Here is a 22624-nt window from a genome sequence, read left to right as displayed (position 1 = left end):
ACCTTTCCACGTTGCTTCCCAAGGTCCCACTCCTAAGCAAATGCATCAGCAGCTCCTCCCCACCCCTATGGGGAGGAGTGCCCTGGGGTCACCTACACGGGTGTCCCTTTAATTAGAACCAAATCCTGGAGCAGCACAGGAGATTCATTCCAGCTTTTTGGGGGCCACACACTGCCCGGATGGACAGCTGACCTCGAGCAGGGCTGGGTGCAGGGGGATGTGGGGCTTTCCTCATGGCCTGTCCCTGTCCAGTGTGACACAACCCAACACTTCTCCACGATGGGGAACCCCTGGCTGTGCCAAGCAGCCATGGAGCAGCAAAGTCCCTCTGGAGCTCCACTGAGGGACCCAACCAGCAAACACGGGGGTCCAAGTAAGGAGGGGATCTGCTGGAACACCTTCAGCACATCAGAACTGTGATGCCCCAATCCCTCACCATGGGACTTCAGAGACCTCTCTTCTCTGTGCAGGGCTCCCTCCTGCTGATCCCACCCGTGGTGTCCTCCAAAAATGAGTTCAGGCCATGCTTGGACCTGCTGGTTTTTACTTTTCCTCTTTGCCCAGATTTGGGAGCTGAGCTTTGGGTCATTCTCACCTCTGCTAGACCAGGTCAGCCCCACACAGAGGTGCCCATCTGTGCTCCACACCCCATTTCAGCAGCTCTGGGTGCTGCTGATGACATGGCAGCACCAGTGTCACCAGGGCTGTCCCACAGGACACAGACTGAGAAGAAAGAGGGTCCAGGGAGAGAAAACAGTGCTAGTTTGGCTGTGCCTTCTGAAAAGAAGCAACAAACCAGAGCATTTCTATTCCCTGAAACTCCATGGACACGCTTGCTGCCAGCAGGGAAAATGCAGGAGCCTGTCTGTCTGTCCAGGCAGGACCTGCAGCCACTCTGGGCGTGAGAAATCCCAAATTCTGCTTTCCACAGGGCTGCCTTTGTGTTTCTGCTGAAATGGTGAGGTCTGGTTGGCACCTAAAGCCTGGTTTGGGGGTTCACCAGGGCAGGAGGGAGGGACAAGTCTCTGCAGGCTCCCAGCTATGGCTACAGAGGATTTCACCAAGTGAAGCATCTCGCTGTTCCTCCTCCGTTTTTTCCCACCACAGGTCCGTGCTGTGCATGCAAAACCAGCACTGAGCTGTGAATTTACACCCAGAAACCAAAAGTAAAAGATCTCCATTATTCACTTCTGTGAGCAAAGGTTAAATCCTACCAAATACATCAGCTTTTGTGGACAGGACGAGCGTTTGGCAGGCAGCAGGAAGGAACAGGAACGTGGGAATTCCTCCTACGACTTGGCAACAGCCTCTTCCCCCAGCACGGGAGCTCTCTGGGGTCTGCTCAGCCTCTGCCAAGCTAAGAAAGCCCCTCATTCAAGCACTCAGTAATCTCACAGGACATCCTGTAGCTCAAGGAGTTGTTTAAATGAGGGCCTGGATGGATTCAAGCTGCCTAATTGTTGGAGAGAGCAATAGGAAAGGTGGGGTGGCAGAGCTGGAGCTGTGGTGTCCTGACCCGCTCTTTGGAGAAACACCTCAACACTGAACACAGAGGGTGTGTACAGCAAATCAGCCATGCTGAGCTGTCCCACAATGTCTGCCTGCCATGGGCTCCACCACAAGGTGGAAGAAGCCCTGTTAGCATTTCCTGGGGGTCCAAGAGGGGCATCCTGCCTCACCCCAGCTGCTCCCATCCTCCCAAGGGCACATCTTGGGCTTTGATGCCCTTCCAGCAACAGGGTGAGGGGGCAGTGCTGGCTTCAGAGGCACAAGGAGAGCCAAGACATCCATCCTAAAAGGTATTTAGGCACCTCATTCCAATTAGGCTGTAATACTCCTCAGGAGCTTGCAGAAAATAGATAATGATAGATAGATAATGATAGATAGATAGATAGATGGATAGATGGATAGATGGATAGATGGATAGATGGATAGATAGATAGATAGATAGATAGATAGATAGATAGATAGATAGATAGATAGATAGATAGATAGATGGATAGATGGATAGATGGATAGATGGATAGATAGATAGATAGATAGATAGATAGATAGATAGATAGATAGATAGATAGATAGATAGATAGATAGATAGATAGATAGATGGAAAGATAGATGGAAAGATAGATTAGATTGATAGATATAGATTAGATTGATAGATTAGATAGATAGATAGAGAGAGATAGATTAGATTGGTAGATAGATATGGATAGATAGATTAGATTGATAGATTAGATAGATAGATAGATAGATAGATAGATAGACAGACAGACAGATAGATGGTCAGCATCAGACCTGTGGTTCAGCAAGACCAGCATTGCCCCCTGCCCTGCACAGAGCCTTTCAAGGAGCCCTTTCCAAACCTCTTCCCAAACCTTTCTGTGCCTGTCCCAGCGCTGCAGCCCCAGGGCTCTGTGTCCCTCTGTGGGAAGGAGGGCACGTCCCACACAGGGACACCCTGACCCGCAGTGACACAGAGGGAAGGGTGGCAGGGGCACACCGAGGGTCAGCCAGCCTGAAGAGGAAAAATAAATCCCCCACACAGAGATTACACAGGCACTGCTCCCTCCTGCAGCCCCACAGCTCCAGCACAGCTGCTCAGCACACCCTGGGGCTGCCTGAAGGGTGCCAGGGCAGCCAGGACACTCCTGGGGAAAGTTATTCCCTTTCCCCATAAATTCCTCCCCCCGTTCTCCCACCCCACCCGGAGCCCTGTGGATCCAAGAATGCTGTGTGAGTATCTGCTTCACCAGCTGATGGGGCAGGGAGGATAAAAGCAGCCCTAAACCCAAGCAGCTTTTGGGGCAGCAAAGCCTCTTTACACACATCCCCTGCCCAACCACCCTGCTGGTCCCTGCACAGTGTGGCAGCCACAGGCCAGGGGGGATAACTCTGGGGCAAATAACTGCATTTCTGCCCCAAAACAGCTCCAGCATCTGCCCCTCAAGTGATGCCTGGTGCAGCCCAGCCCTCCTCTCCTGCCCCCCACACCCTGCAGTGGCAGCCTCAGCACTGGCTCCCCCAGAGCCCTGGGCACCCCCGATGTGCTGCAGACACAGCTTTCAGCCAGCTGTGACTACTTCTGGGATTTAAATCATCCTCATCTTCCCCTCCCCCAGGCCTTCCAAAGCTTTCCCAGGAAATCCACCCCGTGGAAAAATCTGGGAAAACAAACAGGGCCGAATCCCGAGCCCCAAGGGCTGCACTGCTCAGGCTTTGGGGGGTTCTGTGCCAAGGGGAAAGGTGGGCACCAAATCCTGAATCCCCCAGGGCCAGAGCTGCCTCTGAGGATGGGACTCACCCCTCTGTGCTCTGACAGAGCAGCCAGGGCTGCCAGCATCCCACTGGGAACGGCCGGGAAGGGAAGGGAAGGGAAGGGAAGGGAAGGGAAGGGAAGGGAAGGGAAGGGAAGGGAAGGGAAGGGAAGGGAAGGGAAGGGAAGGGAAGGGAAGGGAAGGGAAGGGAAGGGAAGGGAAGGGAAGGGAAGGGAAGGGAAGGGAAGGGAAGGGAAGGGAAGCCTGGGGAGGAGGAGGAGGGTGGCTGGAGCACAGCAGAATGCTCCATTCATGCTGCTCTCACCCCAAAATGCACCCACACACTTCACTGCTGCTCCTGAGTCCCTCCCAAAGGGACTCAGCTCCCAGCATGGCTGTAATTTTGCCTTCATGATGAGCAATTTTAGGATTCTCAGTGGCTGCTGGAGGCAGTGACTGTGAGTGAGCTCAGACCATACTCCTCCTCCTGCTCTGCCCACAGCCTCCACCTCGTTCCTCCTGCACCTGCAGACTCCCAGACACAGCTCAGATATTTTTTAATCCAACCAAATCTCCACATCCTCCAAAAAAAAACCCAAAAAATAACAGCAGAAAGGGTTGAAATTATGTTTTCCACCATTTTGCCAAAAATAGGAACCATTTTATTTTTCACTGCAAAGTTCTTCACTCAGAAATGTAAAACAGAAAGTACAGAGCCCTGAATCAAATGAAACAAGTTCTCGTCTTTTTTCTAATATTTAATAAGACTGGATTTATAATATCATTTTACCAAATGCAATTAATTTCTCATTTAGGCAAATTGAACACTCCTAGTTTAGAAGCACCCAGTTAATGTCAGCCCTATTTGCTTTTATTTAGCGTCTTTTATCTGTATTTTTGCTTTGGCTAGGTAAACTCCAAAGGCTGGAGGGTGGAGATTTAGGGAATTTTATTCAGAATGTTGTCGGTTGGATATAAAAACAATCTCCCAAATCTCCACATGCAGCAAAGCAGGGTTTGGAGAAGTTTTCCATACCAGGGCAGTGACCCCCAGAGAGATGAAGGGGTGACAGCCACCAGGTCCCCTCTGCCCAGGGGATTCCATCTGTGCACACGCACATTGCCACGTCTGTCCCAGCCCTGTCCGTCTGTCCTGGACACACAGCAGCTGCTATTCCCTGCCTGGCCAGGTAGATGGTGCTCAGCCGGCACCGAGCGGGAATTCCTCCGTGCTGGAAGGGTTCCCATGCCTCTGATGGAGTCGATAACTCAGTGATTTTCACTGAGGAAGGTCCCAAACAAACGGGACCAACTCAGACTCAGCTCTCCCAGATCTTCACCTCTCACTCTCTGAAAAATGTTTTTGTCATTGGTGTCAATTGGCAATGGAATCAGCAAATTCTTGTATCTGATATACTGAAAATAGACATAAAGAACAATTTCTGACTGAATAGCCAAATAAAGCATCAAAATAAAAGAAGTATAGCAGAGTAAAAGAGATGAGGTAGCAAGACAACTGATGCTTAGAATAAAAGAGAGGAAGTTTTGGTAAAACTAAGAGATATTACACCAAAGCACCTAAGTGTTTCTGTATAATAAAAAGCTTGATGACAAAATCATGTAGCAGACACCAGTGTAAAACCTCCCTCCAGACAACCACAAGGACAGGAAGCCAACGACCACCTAGAAAGATGATGAAATTGCTGATCCCAGCTTATTGATATTTGCTGATTCAAACTAACCAAGCACATTAGAAAATGCTTTGTAAGCTTAAGAACAGTATATGTACTTTGTTGAACTTGTGTGTCATGAGTAGAGCAGTGACACCCTGGCCACCCAGCACTCCTTGCTTGCTTTCTTTAAAATAAAAGATATAAAAATGAAATTCAGTTTAGTTATTTAGTTTTAGTTGAAATTTTATATCAATTTCATTTTAGTTGAAATTTTATATCAACTTCAGCCTGGGAGATGGTGGATAAACTGCTACAAACATTTCAGCAGAACCACTGCTTCTCTAACTCCCATCCTCTGCTGCAAACTCACTCTGAAGACATTTCACCCCACGCATCACCCACAAAACCCAAACACAGCAAAGCCCCGAGGAGCAGGAAACAATTTCCCAGTTTTTCCCCCATAAAGTCAGGGGGATGGGGGTCAGGGGGACCCTCGGGGCCCCTCGTCCTGCAGGAAGCAGCACGGGGAGGGGGTGGCCAGGCTTTCCATCCCCTCACCCCAGGGTCACCCTCCCCAGCCAGGCCGGATGTAGGATGTCTAATATTTCTCCAGTTCTGTTTTAACACTCACACCATCTTGGGAGCAGGAAGCTTAAGCCATTTCCTGCAAGGCATTGCTCTGCCCTTCAAATATTTCCAGCCTCGGTGCAAACTGTTTTAAAACCGAGCCTGGCAGCTGGGAGTGTGAAATCAGAGGAGGGGCTTGTCCAGGGAAAATTCAGTTTGTGAAACCTATCCAATCCCTGCTGCTGCAGAGCAGCAAAATAAATATTGCTGTGGACAATAAAAGAGAGCAATTCATCTTGCATGTCTGAAAAATGAGAAGGAAAAGCAGAAACTCCAAACAATGTTCTCTGTGCCTCTCCCAAGGGACACAACACTGGTCCCCAGCAGAAAGCCACAGCCACATCCCCCCTTGTCCCTGCAGCCACGATTTGAAGCTTTCCCAGCTTTGCTCTTTCTGTGCAGCCCAAACCATGGCTTTGGTTTGCTTGCCCCATAAATAATCTGTCCCACACATGGGCTGAAATAACCCCAAAGAGACCCTTCCCACTCCTCCAAGTGGAGGAGAAGGACAAATGTTCATTCCCTGAAGCTCTGCGGAAGAATTCTGGGCAGTGCCAGGGCAGAGCTGGAAATCCCCCAGACCCCACAGGTCAGCAGAGCTCAGCCCCACATCCCCCTCAGCCCATCCCCACAGCACCCTGAGCCAGGGATGGGGACAGAAGGGTGGCAGCTCACCTGTGAGCTCTGTTATCTGCTCTCAGCTCCTCTCCAGGTGACACTCAGGGACACAGGGCCTCCTCAGCCCTGTCCCCACAGCACCCTGAGCCAGGGATGGGGACACAAGGATGGCAGCTCACCTCCTGCTGCTGTCCCTGGCTGCTCCAGCCCATTTGTCACCTGTGAGCTCTGTTATCTGCTCTCAGCTCCTCTCCAGGTGACACTCAGGGACACAGGGCCAGGAAACAAAGCCATGCCCCAAGGGCCAGCAAAGCTCTGCTCCCCTGAGCTCCCACTCACAGGGCTGCTCCTTCCCAAGACTTTTCTGTCCAGGAACTGAAGCCACGAAGCAGAAAGGAAACCCCAGAGCTCCTCCAGGGCCCTGCAGGAACCCTTCACCTCCCAACCTCAGGGCGTGCCCTCCTGGGCTGTAAATAAACTTTTATTTACTACACAAAGTAGGGCAAGGAGGATTGTTTCCCTGAGGAATGGTGGGAGGAACATCAGTGTTACGGCAGGATCTCAGATTTCATCTGACTCCACAAAGCAGTTCCTGGAGACCTCAGCAGGAGCCACAACACCTCTGCAGTGGCCACATCCCCCCCCAGATCCTGAGTGCCCCACCAAATCCTGACCCTGCCAGCTCAAACAGGGATCTCTCAGGGCACAGATCTGCCCAGCCACCCTGCAGCCAGCAGGGCCAGGCTTGGAGAGAACAGGGCTGGAGCAAATTCACCTCCTGCATCCCCCAGAGCAGCACAGAGCCGAGGTCCAGCCCCTGCAGCTGGACCATGATGGATTCACTGCAGCCTCTGACCATGATGGATTCCCTGCTGCCCCCAGGACCACCCACACCCCTGATGTGCTGCCTTATCAAGGTTCCCATCACATCTCAGAGCACTGAACTACCCAAAACCAGGGCATCATCCTCAGCACTCAACTGCATCCTCTCATCTTCTCCAAGGCCACCAAAAGGGCTGGACAGGGGGTCTTGAGGCCAGGGTGACCCCAAGGAGGGCCCCAGCAGCCTGTGAACTTGGCCTCCCACTTCCACCCCATTTATCTGCATGCTGGGATGCAGGAGGAAGCAAGTTCAGCCAGAGTTTGTCTAAACAATTGTGTTTTATCAGAAAAGCTGCTCAGATCTACTCCTTTTTCCCAGGACATATCTGGACAATTCCAAGGTACTCTCCATTCTCCATCCAGCCTGCAGCAGATGGAAGACGACACGAGGCAAGGAGCACCCAAATCCCCCTGCTCCTCCCCCAGTGCCAGCAGCCTCCAACACCCATCAACCAGAGGCACAATCCATCCCACATCTGCTCCCCACACTCCAAAGTCTGCCTTCCCAATCCTTATTTCCTCTTCAAACTATGGGTTTCTCAAATTCAGGAGTGAGCAAGGTAGACTGGCAAGGTTGTGATTCAGAAAACAGCTGACAGAGAAAACACCTGATGCATCCCTTTCCTCCGGGACAGCTCAGGACCTCCCTTTGTAGGGCCACCCCAGCGACCTGGGCAGGGGCTGCTCCCACCCTGCACAATCCCACAGCACCTCTGGAAGCAGGGCCAGCTAATTCCTCATCACCAGCTGAAGCTGGAAGTGATGCCTCAGGTTTTGGCTTTTCTATTTTTCACATTCTGTGCTGCTTTAGTGTGTGGGTCTGAGCCTCATATGAAGGGATGGTGAGCTCTGTGCACAGAGCAGGGAGACAAAACAATTCCTGCTCTAGCTGGGGACCAAGGACAAATGATCCAAATCCCAGCCCTAAGAGCACAAACACCGTGGGCTGGAGAGAGAAAAACAAGCAGGGTGGGACTGGATGGGCTAAAGCTGGAATTGGACAATGAACTGCAATGTGCAAATGGAGCAGAACTGATGAAAATGAGAGACCCCGTGCCCGGCCGTGCATTTTGGGACCATTTTGGTTCATCTTGGGTGCAGCCCTGGCTGGGCTCTTGTGCTGCCCAAGGTGGATCCATTGAGGAGATCCTTTTGATAAATCCCTATTTATTCTGTAACTCTGTCCAGCCTCTGCTCTAGCTCAGCCTTCTCAAGGCACCAGAAGAAGAAAGAGCCCAGTGCAAGGACTGAACCTCAGGCATCTCACCGTGTTCACAGCTCCCTGTTACAAAAGGAGAAGTTGGAAGAGGGATTCCTCCAAGACAACAAAGGAGTGGACAGCAAAGGCAGGATCCTGACCAGGCTCTCCCCTCACTCAAACTTTTGCCACCTCCTCAGTGTTTTTCTGGCTCTTGGTCCTTGAACTGACTTCCACTGCAGATGGGAGGAGTGCCCTGAGTGCATCTCACATAAGAGCATGAGCCTGCACATTTGTAGCTTTGGAGACTGAAACCAGGGACTCATCCTGTGCTTCCACGTGCCAGAGCTTCAGAGAAGGGTCCAGAGCACACCAACTCCCTCAGGGCATCAGCAGAGAACAGCACAAGCTCCCAGATCAGAGCAAATACCCAGCAGAGTGAGCAAAGTTCCTTCCCCATCCAAAGTCATAACACACAGGGGAAGCAAACACAGGCAGCCCCAGCTGGGCAGGGCAGCTCCTGTGCTGTCCCTCCAGATGTACCCAGCCCACATGAAACACACCCAGGTGCATTTGAGCTGGAGTTGAAAGCAGTGCCCTACAACTCAAGACTTGTGAGTTACCACACACAGCTGGGGTTGAGAAAGCTCCTTTCAGGAGTGTGGCTGCATTTCTCTCCACAGAGAAAAGCAAAGCACAGCTTCCCAGGGATTTTCTGGGATTTACATTCTCTGAACCTCAGAGAAAGAAAAACCAATTTTTATTTCATTTACTGCTCTTGTGTTTTAGAACAAGCAGAATACATTGTGGAAAATTGTTTACCTGAAGGAAATTAGTCATTGGATTCTGGTGTGTTTTGATTCACTGACCAATTGGATCCATGTGTGTGTGTCAGGACTTGGCTGACAGTCACGAGATTCTGGGCAGTGGAGTTGAATTCTTGTGCAGTTTCAGTTCAGATGTAGTGTAATATAGTATAGAATAATATAGTATAATAAAGTAATTAATTAGCCTTCTGATATCCGTGGAGTCCTCCTTGTCATTTCTCCTGCCACAGAGGTTGCCTTAACAGGAGTTCACACATCATGAACTTTTATCGCTGCCCTCCCCACCTAGGCACCACATCCTTTTGGATTCCCATCTAATCTTCTTACTCTGAGACCTCCACGAGCTGAGCTTTGCTTTGAAAGGGGGAAGGAATGTCTGTCCCACTCCATGGGCAGCAGGAGAGGAGGAAAGGGGGGAAGGCAGAGCCACCATAAAAAGTTCAAGTTTTACGGATAAGCATCAAAGAAAACTTGACACACACACTTCAGCAACAGAACAACCTGAGCCAAGGTTGGCTGGGGGGTGTCAGGCCCTCATGATAATGAGGGATTAATGCCTACCCAGTTCTGTGCTGCTGCAAATCCCTTTTCACCTCCATTCTTCCAGGAATAACACAGGAGAACACCTGGTAAGGCCACAAACCCTGGGCATCTCCTCAAGGCTTGAAAAGCTAAACATAAATCCAAGGTTATGTTCATATGTGCCAGAGCATCATCAACCTCTGAACTTCAAGGTGTTGAAAAATGCTTCATTTCAGCAATCCTAAATTCCTGTTGGACAAATGGCCTTTGCCATGCAAAAACCAGCCTACAGCTTCCACACAGAACCAACTGCAGCTGGTACAAGTCCAGTAACCCCAAATGGCCACCCTGTCACTCCTGGGCTGGCACAGCAACCTCAGATGGTTTGTTTAAATGATTTGCTTTTCATAAATGCATGAACATCTGCAAAGTTTTGTTGCTTGCAAAATATTTTGGAGCAGAGCCTTGGGTCCAGCTTTGTCTCCCAGCATGCCTGGATAAACCAAAATGATTCAAGAGGGTGAAGCACTCGTGCATGTGACCCTACAGAAACCCTGGGAACTTCTGTGCAGGGACCAGTTCAGAAGATCAATGAGTGACCCAAATTTAACCAAGGCAAAGCAAAGCAGCTCTCTCCTCACATCCCTCCTTTAAAACCTCTAACAGATGTAAGAAAAACTGGGCTCAAAGAAGTCTGAGCACAGGCTGCAATCCAAGACCAGCTGCTTTTTCCATTTATAGCCACATTCACTTCAGCTTCACCAGGGCATTTTGGACAATGTAGAAGGGTCTCTGTGTCTGTTTGTTTGCTGGAGGAGTGTAAAGAACACAAATGGTTTGCTGTCATCTTATCTTTTCCTGCTCACAACAGATCGTTTGATCTTCTCAAAACAAAGTTATCTCTCTATAATCTCAATTCAGTCCTCTGACAGAGTTTATGGAGCTGGCACTGCACCCAGCCTATGGTGTCCCTTCAACCACAGGCCAACAGAAACATCTCAGGCAGGGACAGCAGTTTAGAAATAGGTTAAAAGAGAAAGATTCCTTAATTACAGAAGGTTCATCACCACTGCCATCACTTCCCTCCCTCATCAGACAGCAGAGAAGTCACAAAACCAGGGGCCAGGCCTTACTGCAGGAGATCAAAGCAAACTCTTTGTTTTATCTTGGCCAAGATAACGGATTTTATTTGCCTTATCAGCCTGCAGGATGATTAAGCTAAATATGAGAAAGCTGGAGGATCCAAAGGAGCTGATGGGTGGGGAGCATGTTCCCCAGCACCACTGCCATGGGCTGCAGACATGCAAATACCACAGGATCAGCAGAGAAACTCTTGGTTCCTACATGCCCCCCTCAGCCAGGGCTGTGTCTCCCTTTGCCTTTCAGCACCACTTGGATGAACAAATCCCACAGCAGGCAGGAGCACTCACCCCTTTCTCAGCCAGCAAAGGCACCTCTGTCCTGGGGCTGCCCCAGTTTTCATCCCAGAGGGGAGCCACAGAATCACAGAATTCACAGAATCACAGAATTCACAGAATCACAGAATTCACAGAATTACAGAATCACTGGGTTGGAAGAGACCTTCAAGATCATCAAATCCAACCCAGCCCCAACAGCTCAACTCAACCCTGGCACCCAGTGCCACATCCAGGCTTTGTTAAACACAGCCAGAGGTTGCTGAGGGTGCTCAGGGCTCACACCCAGCTGGAGCACAGAGCCCTGAGCCACAGCCAGGTGACCCTGCAGTCAGGCTCTGCCCTCTACAGACACACATTCAGCCCTGGATCCCTCCTGCAAGGCGCAGGAGGTGAGGAGATGGCATGGATGGATGCACAGCCTCACCCAGACCCAGCCCAGCCATGGAAAACACCTGCCAGGTCATTCAGGCCAGGGTCACTCAGCAGCTCAGCATGGAATCACAGACTGGTTTGGGTAGGAAGGGACCTTAGGGACCACCCAGTGCCACCCCTGCCATGGCAGGGACACCTCCCACTGTCCCAGGCTGCTCCAAGCTCTGTCCAGCCTGGCCTTGGGCACTGCCAGGGATCCAGGGGCAGCCCCAGCTGCTCTGGGCACCTGTGCCAGGGCCTGCCCACCCTGCCAGGGAAGGATTTAACACCAATATCCCATCTAACCCTGCCCTCTGGCAGGGGGAAGCCATTCCCTGTGTCCTGTCACTGCAGGCCCTTATCCCCAGTCCCTCTCCAGCTCTCCTGGAGCTCCTTTAGGCCCTGGAAGAGACTCTGAGCTCTCCCTGGAGCCTTTTCTTCAGGTGAGCACCCCCAGCCTGGCTCCAGAGCAGAGGGGCTCCAGCCCTCAGAGCATTTCTGGCCTCCTCTGGACTCACTCCATCAGCACCACATCCTTCTGATATTGGATGCAGCATCCCCAGCTTTGCCCTCTCCTGGTCTCAGACACCAGGGAAAGGAAGTGGGAATGGTGCAGAGGGTGTTTCCTATGGGAAACTGTCCCTTTGCATAATGGAGCTCCACTGGGAGGTCTCTGCTTTTCCTATGGGCCCTCGGGGACTTCCAGCAAGGCAAACAAACCCTCCTGGGCTGGCTGGCTGCAGTGAGCAGCCTCATCTCCTGGGGTGTATCCTGCCCAGCTGGAGCTTCTGCATGGGACAGCATCCACACAGTGTGTGCCCATGCAAAAACACAGCCCAGAACACAGCCCAAAACACAGCCCAAAAACACACACAGCCCAAACCATAGCCCAAAAACAAACACAGCCCAAAAACACAAAGAAAAACACAGCCCAAAACACAGCCCAAAAACAACCAAAAACATAGCCAAAAACACAGCCCAAAAACGCAGCCCAAAACATAGTCCAAAAACAAATACAGCCCAAAATAAACGCAGCCCAAAAACACAGCCCAAAACCAAGCACAGCTCAAAAACACACCCCAAAACACAGCCTAAAACACAACCAAGAACACAGCCCAAACACACAGCCCAAAAACAAATACAGCCCAAAACACAGCGCAAAACCACACACAGCCAAAAAACACAGCCCAAAATAAACACAGCTCAAAACACAGCCCAAAAACACAGCCCAAAAGCACAATGAAAAACACAGCCCAAAACATAGCCCAAAACCAAACACAGCCCAAAAACACAGCCCCCAAAACAGCCAAAACACAGCCCAAAACCAGCCAAAAACAAACACAGCCCAAAAACACAGCCCAAAAACACACATAGCCCAAAACACAGCCAAAACACAGCCAAAAACAAACACAGCCCAAAAACACAGCCCAAAATACAGCCCAAAAACACAGCCTAAAAATGAACACAGCCCAAAAACGCAGCCTAAAAACAAACACAGCCCAAAAACGCAGCTAAAAACACACACAGCCCAAAACCACAGCCAAAAACAAGCACAACTCAAACACACAGCCAAAACACAGCCTAGGACACAGCCCAAAATACAGCCCAAAACCACAGCCAGGGTCAGGGCACACACAGGGAGGGAAGCAGGCCGTGCCCTCCCATGCACATGGTGTCCTGGATCAGGCAGTGTTTCCATGATGGGACACATTTCTCTCCCCCACACACGCTCCCACTCTTCTTTCCATGTCATTAGGCCTGCAGGTCTAGATTTTTCCAGATTATCTCATTTTTGGCACCTGCGTTCACAAGCCAAGACTCAGCGTTTCCCACTCGGCCCCTCCATTTGGAATCCTGGGCTGGAGGAATTTTCCCATTAAAAATAAAAATAATAACAATAAAAAGACTGTCCATAACCTAGCCTGAATCTGTCAGCTGGTTTAGGAGGAAACATTTCCCTACAGCTTTAATCTCTTTGTACAGTTAAAGAGCTGGAAATGGTGACTCACTGCATCTTCACTCAGCCCTGGGCTCTCCATCCTAGGGAGTCTGTCCAAATCCCTAAAAACCCTGCAGCCCCACACTTGGTGTCACCCCAGCAGCACAGGACAGAAGAAAAGTCACCCCAAGGCTTGTGTGGCTTCACTTCTCCATCCCTGCGTGTCCATGGCACGACAGGGGCTTGAAATTGCAGCTCCCACCACACAGCAACAGGTCCTTGGTTTTCACAAGGATTTCAGTGGAAGTCAAAGTTTGCTTCTTTCTATTTTTAAGTGTTTTTTAATTGTTTAAATTTTAACCCAACTCTATGGGAGCTCTAAAGAAGAGTCTTTCCATAAAGGTTCTAGCTGGAAAAAAAGAGTGAAAACAGTTGAATTGCTTCACTCTCCTGATGCTGCCCTGCTTGTTGTGCAGCAAAATAAATGGGGGGACCAAGAGACACCTGGCACCCTGTGTGGTTGTCCCAAAAGGGCCACGGGACAAAGACTCCAACAAAGCTGAAAGCTCAGAGATGGTTCACTGTTTTGCATGGACTCATGTTGGGGCACAGAGGAAGGTCACATCCCTGTTTTAGGTGTTTTTAACTCCCTTGATTTATCTAAACAAGCTCCAGAGCATGCTTGCCATGAAGGCCCAAGGGGCAGGAACAGGAACAGGGGTGGGACAGAGCCTGCCTTGCTGGCTGTGTGCTGTCCCAGGGTCCACAGCAGCTTGTGGGGAGACAGACAGGAGCATCAGATCAAATCAGCTTCCACTGTTCATCTGGGAGTGCTCCCAATCCACCCCCTGAGATCCCAGAGCTGAGACACCACTACAAAGAGCTTTACACTGGAGCCAGTGTAAAGGTAAATGCCAGCAAAATGGCCTTTCCCACTCTCCAAGCCTGACCAGCACAGGTTGCAAGGAACAAGAGAAGGCCAAGATGTTCAACCACACAGGCACAATGCAGAGATGGGAGGCACAGTGCAAGGGGATGCTGTGGCAGATCCCCCATGGCAGATTTGATGTGGCTTTTCCTGAGGATTCACCTGTCCCTCATCCAGCTGAGGATGCCACGAGATCTCTCCATTGCACAAAAACAAACACTGCCCAAAAACACAGACAGCCCAAAAACACAGCCCACAACACAGCCCAAAACCACACACAGCTCAAAAACAGAGCCCAAAACCAACCAAAACCACAGCCAAAAACACACACAGCCCAAAAACATAGCCCACAACATAGCCCAAAACACAACCAAAAACACAGCCCAAAAACAAACACAGCTCAAAAACACAGCCCAAAACCAACCAAAAACACAGCCAAAACCACACACAGCCCAAAAAGAGGTGGATGTCTCCGGATGAAGCCCTGCTGCTCCCACAGAGATTCCCTGCTCCTCTCCTCACAGGGATGAACCAGCAGCTCCTGCGCCACTGGCACCACAGCACTGCTCAGACCTGCTCTGCCAGCACAGGGCAGGAACATCCTCCTCTGCCAGCCCCAGCCCAGTGCCCTGGGACTGGGAGGGAGCTGCTGCCCACAGCAGGAGCCTGGGAGAGGTCACCCCCACCCACGGGCACTCCAATTTGGGTATTCTCATTTGGTGAGCCCTGCACAGCAAGGACAGCTTCCCACAGTGCCCAAGGCTGTGGGTTCACAAACAGCCCTTCCCCTCACCCTGTTTTCATGGCTATTTTTAATTGTTTGTGCCTCTTTCTGCCCTCTGCACATCCTCCCATTGCCTACCCCCACTGAGCCCAGCTCACATTGCTCTGGGACACTCCAGCTATAGCAATCCACATCACCTGCTCATCCCATCTCATCTCCCTGTCCCAGCTGGGGTGCACAGCCACACAAAACCTCCATTGACATCTCCACTGGAGATTTTGGGGACACAAAGCCCACCTTTGAGTGACACATCCCACAGGGATGGGTGCCTCTGTCCCATCTCCCTGTCAGTAATGGCCCAATTCAATGTTATACCAGCACAAACGAAGCAAATGCTCCCCAGGGAGTGCAGGAGAGCACAAAGACTCAGGGAGGGAGAACATGAATGCTCTCCTGCTCTCCCACCTCAGGAAGCCCAGCACTGGAGCAGGCTCAGCCCTCACCACCAGCCCTGCTGCCCTAATGGAGCTCAGCACTGAAATTGCTCCTTTCCTCTGTGGTTTGCTGTGATCTGCCAAACTCCCTGGGACTGTTTTTCTCCTCTGACTGGCCTCTTCCTGCACAGCACGCTCTCCTGCATACCTTCAGCAGCAGGGCAGGGCAGCTGAGCCCAACAGCTGGGGAAGGCAGCTCCAGAACAGGAGAGGTCACCCCCAGCCAGGGAGGGCAGCTGGAGGCAGCTGCATCCCCTCTCAGCTGTTTGTGCTGGAGAGCCACCAGCCACGGGGTGCAGGGGTGCCCAGAGCCCCAGGAGCAGCTCCTGGTGACCCAAACCCTGCAGCAGGAGCTGCCACACGAGTCCCTGCTGCAGACATCACAGGGGCAGTGTCATTGTTGAGGTGGTCACAGCACAAAGCAGAGACTGCAAGTAGTCTCAGATGGTAACTCTTTATGATGGAAAATGTACTTTCTAATATAAAAAATACAAAATATATATAAAATATATAAAAATACAGAAAATATAAAATATACTTTCTAATTGTTTATATTTTTTACTGTATTGGTTACAATAAATTAACTTAACACTATTAGTGAAAAGTAACAGTAACTTCAGCTAACTTTAAAAATATTTCACCTAGCTGTAAAGTTCTTTATCTTTTTTTTAATTCTTCTCTCAGTCTCTTCAGTAACAGCTTTAGAGAGAGCTCTTTATTAGCTTCTTTTTACTTCTCAACAACTTCTCACTCTTTTAACTAACAAGCTCACCATTGGTCTGTTCTGCAGGGCAGTGTCTGCATTTGGGGGAGGTCACCCCCACCCAGAGAGGGCAGCTGGAGGCAGCTGCATCCCCTCTCAGCTGTTTGTGCTGGACCAGCCACGGGGTGCAGGGGTGCCCAGAGCCCCAGGAGCAGCTCCTGGTGACCCAAACCCTGCAGCAGGAGCTGCCACACGAGTCCCTGCTGCAGACATCACAGGGGCAGTGTCATTGTTGAGGTGGTCACAGCACAAAGCAGAGACTGCAAGTAGTCTCAGATGGTAACTCATTATCAAAAATGGTTGAATTGTACCCTTGTGCTGACACACAGGGAAAAGGAGACAGAGCCCTCACAACCCCTCCAACCTTGTCTTCATGGCAGTGGGGTTGGACCTTGATGATCTTTAGGGTCCCTTCCTGATGAGGTCTCTGGTGTTGAGATGCCCCCGAGGTGTCAGAAAGTTTCTTTTTCCCAGCCCCAAGACCAAAGAAGAAGCCAGGATTCCTTGGCTCTGGTTCCCAAGGTTCTTTATTTGCTCTTATCTAATACATTCTCTTCTGACCTGCTGAGATCTGTCCAGCAGGTTGGTTTGTGGCACAGTCCCTGCCCTTGGGGTGGTGTTGGCTTTTTATACTAAGAACTGCGTGTACTTTATTTACAATCATTTTCCAATACCTATCACCTGTGTTAGACAGTCTGTCTCTAAACCAATCCAGAAGTGTCACCATCACAGCAGAAGATGGAGAACAAGAAGAAGAAGGACAGGACACACCCAGATTCCTCCATTTTGCCTCTTGAACCCCCATTCTAAATCCCCAAAATTCTACTTTTTCACCCTGTGACAAATTCACTATCATTCTACTCAAACTCTTGTGGCTTGTAACTCTTCACACAAAGTTGGTCATTGTTTCCAAGGGCTAAAATCAAAGGCACAGGTGTTTTTGACTCCATGCCAAGGTCTCTGAGCCCCCTGCCAGGGTCTGGAGTTCTCCAGGGCAGCCAGAGCAATGTCCTGGGTCCCAACACCTCCCAAGCCAAACCATTCTGTGCTGATTCTTGGAGACATTTGGACTGAAAGCCCCTTTTGTAGCAGAGCCAGGCTGATGGCGCTGCCAGGCAGACTCCAGACAGCTGGGCTCAGGGGTGACACAGTCCCAGCAGCTGTCCCCACTCTGTCCCTGCCCTGGGCAGCTGGAGCATTCAGCAGCTCAGCCAGAATTCTGCTCTTAAAGCACCAACCACCCGTGGGGCTCAGGGTTGGGGCACTCAGAGCAGCCCAGACCCAGCAGGGTGAGGCTGAGCACCCTCCCATAGGGCAGGATGGGGCTCCTGGGCACCACACACAGCAGCTGGGGACAGAGGGGGCCTCACAAAATCCCCATCCGTGGGTTTGGGCTCAGAGCTCAGCTGTGCCCAGCTGGCCCAGCCTGTGAAAAAAACTCAGCTCAGAAAAGCCATGCCTACACCACACACAGTGAGAAAAACCCACTTGAGTGCTGCAGGTTTGAGTCAGCTCCCTGCTGACTCCTGGCTTGGTTTTACACCAGCACACACCACAGCCTGGCCTCCCTGCACATCACTGTGACCACAGGAGAGGGGATGGGACCCCTGGTCCAGCTCCAGGACCAGGCATGGACCTCCCAGGCCCTGGCTCAGCCACCCCAGCCCATCCTACAGCCCCCAGGGTGGGGAGGGAGGAGATGCCCTCCCCCTGACCACCGGATCCCTCACAGGAGAGAGCTCATGGGCGAGGGAGAATGGAAAAGTAATTAACAGGTCTGAAAGGAAAATCTCCAAAACATTATGGAGAATAGACGACAGCTGGGAAGGGAGGGAAGCTGGCTTTAACATGGAATTAATTGAAAACAAGATAGAGCTAATATAAGCCAGGTCTCCAGTTTCATAGTGGCTCTGGTCCATGATGTTATTAGACTTTGTCTCCAAGGTCAAAAACCCTGACTTCTGCTAATGAAGAGGCAGTTCCTGCCCCACAACCACAAACAACAGCACCAAACAACGATATCCCAACACCACCTGCAGAGCCAGCACCTCTCCCACACCTCAGAGCCTTTCCTGGGTGTGCACACAGGGCCTGAGCTGGCAGAGCTGGCATTTCCAGCACCCAGGGAGGCACAGTGCAATGGAGGATGTGCTAGGATCACCCATGGCAGATTTGATGTGGCTTTTCCTGAGGATTTGCCTGTCCCTCATCCAGCTGAGGATCCCAGGAGATCTCTCCATGGCACAGGGCAGGTGGATGTCTCTGGATGAAGCCCCACAGTGATTCCCAGCTCCTCTCCTCACAGGGATGAACCACACAGGCACCACAGCACTGCTCAAATCTGTTCTGCCAGCACTGCCACCTCCTTTTCTCTTTCCTTCTAGAAGCTCTTATTGAACTTGACAGCTCTTTCAGGCAGGATAAACCCAAGGGGAACAGCTCTGCCTGCGGACACATCTGAGCACAGATCCCTGAGCAGCCTCGAGAGGTGTCACCACAGGAGCTGAAAGAGCAGCACACAGCTCCTGCCACCTCCTGTGTGACACCTGGGGCAGCCACCACCCCAGCCAGGGCTGTACAGGGTAATCACACATCCTCTGAACAGAGAGAGACAGGGTATTGTAAATGCAGGGTCACCCACGAGGGAGAGAATGGTGTATCTGCCTCCATCTTATCAGAAGGCTAATTTATTACTTTATTATACTATATTATTATATAACACAATATAATTATATAGTATAATAAAGTATAATATAATATATATCTATATAATATTATACTATATGATTATATTAAGGAATACTATACTATACTAAAGAATACAGAAAGGATACTTACTAAATGTTAAAAAGATAATAATGAAAACTCCTGACTCTTTCCAGAGTCCCAGCACAGCTTGGGATTGATTGGTCAGAATGAAAACAACTCACAGCAGAATCCAATGAAACAATCACCTGTGGGTAAACAACCTCCAACCACATTCCACATGAGCACAACACAGGAGAAGCAAATGAGATAAGAATTGTTCTCCTTTTCTCTGAGGCCTCTCTCGCTGCCTTTCAGCTTCTCAGGAGAAAAGGAATCATGTCCAGGGAATGTGAATGCCACAACACAGCCCTCCCAGGATTTTCCTGGGAAGCTGTGAGAAGTTGTGGGAAACTTAGAGAAAAGCATTAAAACAATTATTATCTCTCTTTCTATAACCCTTGTTTATAGATAAGGCTCTCCAGAGTGTGCTGTTCAGAGCTCACCAACAGTGTGAGAGGTTTTCACTTTGAGACCAATCAAGTCTCACCTTAGCGAGTCACGTTATAAAATTCATTATAAAATTTCATCATAAAACAACATTATAACAATTAAAAAAATAACATTATAAAATAACATGATAAAAGCATTAAAACAACTATTATCTCTCTTTCTGTAACCCTTGTTTATAGATAAGGCTCTCCAGAGTGTGCTGTTCAGAGCTCACCAACAGTGTCAGAGGTTTTGACTTTGAGACCAAAGAGACTTTGAGTCTCACCTTAGTGAGTCTCATTATAAAATTTCATTATAAAATAATGTTATAACAATAAAAAGAATAAAACAACGATATAATATGATAGCTATTATTAATAATAATTAATAATATAATAATGATTAAATTTTAACATATTAATAGTAAAAGATAAATATAAATGTTAATATTAATGTTCTATAATACTAATAATTAATTTATTCAATATTAATGTTCTATATCAATAAACTATAATAAATTATAATAAATATTTAATACTAAAAATTATAATTAAATATTATTTTAATTAGTGTAATGATCTTATTAAAATATTAATAGCTAATAACTGTTAATAATACTATTATTAATAATCGTTAATAATAAATTCTTTACTAATTAATAATATTGTTAATAATTGTTAATAATATAGTATTAAAATATTAATTGTTGATCACTATTAAATATTAATTTTTAATATTAATTTATATGTTTCATAGGATAGTTATTATTTATTAACTTATTTATTTATTAACTTTATTATTAAATTTATTATTAACTTTATTTATTAACATAATTATTTATTAACTAATAATATGATAATTATAAATTTATAAACATAATCATTTATTTTAAAATTATAAAAATGATAAATGTGTACTTATAAATTTTATATATAAATATTTATAAATTTAAAAATTATAAATGTAATAATTATACAATTTATAAATATAATAATTGTTAAATTTATAAATATAGTAATGATAAAATTTATAAATATAGTAATGATAAAATCATAAATATAATAATTATAAAATTATAAATTTCCTTCTGATCCACCTCATGAAGACGGAGCCTTTCACTCCATCCCTGACCCGACAGCGCCATGCACTCACCTTCCTCTCTCTTTGGCGGGCTCTCGGTGGGCAGCCCGTGTGCCTTTGTCTCTGCCAGGTGTGCCAGGGCGGGCAGGGCAGGCTCGGAGCTCTCGGCCGCCCTCATGGCCGGGCTCTCGGTGCCCTTTCCCCCCTGGCTGTCCGGGCGGCGCGGGCGGCGTCCGGCACGGGGCCCGGCTTCGGGGCGCTGCGGCGGCGCTCGGGGATCTTGGAGGGCAGCTCGGGGATCTTGGACGCCGGCGCCTCCGCCCGCCGCAGCTCCTGCGGCTTGCCCAGGGTGATCTCAGTCCTCCTGGCCGTGCCCTCAGGGGGTTTGTGGCCCACATCGGCTCGTTTGAGGCCGAACCGCGACAGGCCCGAGGTGGAGTTCTCCACCTGCTTGGAGGAGATGTCGATGGAGATTTCTGTTCTTCTGGACACCGGCTCGGGGAGTTTGGGTCCAGAGAGCTCCACCCTCCTCAGAGGGGGCTTGGGGGATCTTTGGACTGTGGGCTCCGCATGGCGGGTGGATGGCTCCGAGTTCCTGGCGCCGAGTTCCTGAAACTTCTGCGTGGAGCTGGACACGGTGGACCTGAGGAGAGTGTTGGGGGCCCGTCTTTGTGGGGTGGAGGAATTTGAAGACTGATCTACCTCCTCGACCTCAAAGGATCTTTTCAGAGCTGGAAAACATGAAAAGTAGTTCAGGATTTAGTTACCGTCCACCTGAGTGTGTCCAGAGGTGCTTACAGACACTGCACAAGGGTCAAAACTCCATTTCTGCTCTTTCATCCCAGGACTCACAATCCAGTTAGGCAGCTGGGGATTAAAGGCCCTGCCTCTTCAGACAAGTGAAAAACCCAGCAATAAAACAAATCAAGGCCAGGAAACTCAGCCCCAGAGCAGAAATTATCCCCACACTCAGAGGGGAGCAGAAGGTCCCACCATGGTATGGCAGAGCAGAGCAGGGCACTGCATTTGGACGAAGATAGAGATCCAGCTCCCTTTTCTTTCTCTTTTTTTTAACCTATGTCACAAAAACAGCAATGCCAAATTTCCTAAGAGCTGGTGGTTATACTGTATTTGAACTATAGCTGAATGTCAATCCTCATAACACAATGATTCTATTCTTCAGCATGATATTTGCTGCCAGTTTATGACCTGCTTCTGCTGTCACTCGTGTCTGGTAACCACTCAGTTGCAGAACATTTTAGTTTTAAAATGTTGTAAGGTGAAATCAGTGAAACCAACCATTAAACAGTAGTTAAAATTTAAGTAACCTTTTTTATCCCACTGAGCTAATGAAGTGCATTTTCTTGCTAACATTTTGCAAAGACTTTAATTCCTTTGTTGCTAGCAGTTAAAACTACTGAAACCCCTTTACACAGAAAAAATTATGGGTTTAAATAAGTGACACACAAAGTGGTCAGCAACAACACCTCACTTTCCCTCTCACATCCAAAGGATGCACAGATAAACACAGGCTTTCCTGTGAGCACTGCCAGCAAAATCCAAGTTGGGAACAGAAAAACAATCCCAGGAGAGCACCAAACCCATACAAATGCAGCAAGAAAACCAAAGGTGGCAGAAGCTCATATCCTTAAAAACAAACCTAGAGACCACAGGAACCCAAAGACTGAAGTGTTTTGAGCACATGGACCTGAGACCCTGATACAAGGAAAGGGACAACTGATCCCTGCTCCTTACAGGACACAGCCAGGTGGAAACAAAAGGCTGAACTCCACAGAAAGGGAACCACTGCTGGATCCCAGTGAGAAGCCACAGGCTGTAAATACCCTCTGATCCCCCCAGAACCCCCAGGCAGGCACAGGGACAGGGCAGGATAAGGCACAGGGATCCCAAAGGAGCCTCCCCGAGGCAAGGCTGAGCTGGTGTGGTGACAGCCACACTGCCAGTGGCCAGCCCAAACATCAGCCATGAGTCCACCCATCCTTTACATCAACAGAACAGCAGCAGTGAG

The 22624-nt window shown here is 49.1% G+C and overlaps 1 protein-coding gene across 1 annotated transcript in view; it reads right to left on the bottom strand.

Annotated features, from left to right (window-relative positions):
- Positions 1 to 22624, bottom strand: part of SEPTIN9 (septin 9) — a 76521-nt gene that overhangs the window by 39582 nt on the left and 14315 nt on the right. Inside the window, 2 exon segments of the mRNA XM_030961840.1 lie at positions 20668 to 20820; positions 20823 to 21326. Coding sequence (XP_030817700.1) covers positions 20668 to 20820; positions 20823 to 21326 — 657 coding nt within the window.

The sequence above is a fragment of the Camarhynchus parvulus genome, chromosome 18, assembly GCF_901933205.1.
Source record: "Camarhynchus parvulus chromosome 18, STF_HiC, whole genome shotgun sequence".
In the NCBI taxonomy this organism is placed as follows: Eukaryota; Metazoa; Chordata; class Aves; order Passeriformes; family Thraupidae; genus Camarhynchus; species Camarhynchus parvulus.
This window is presented reverse-complemented; position numbering and strand designations above follow the sequence as displayed.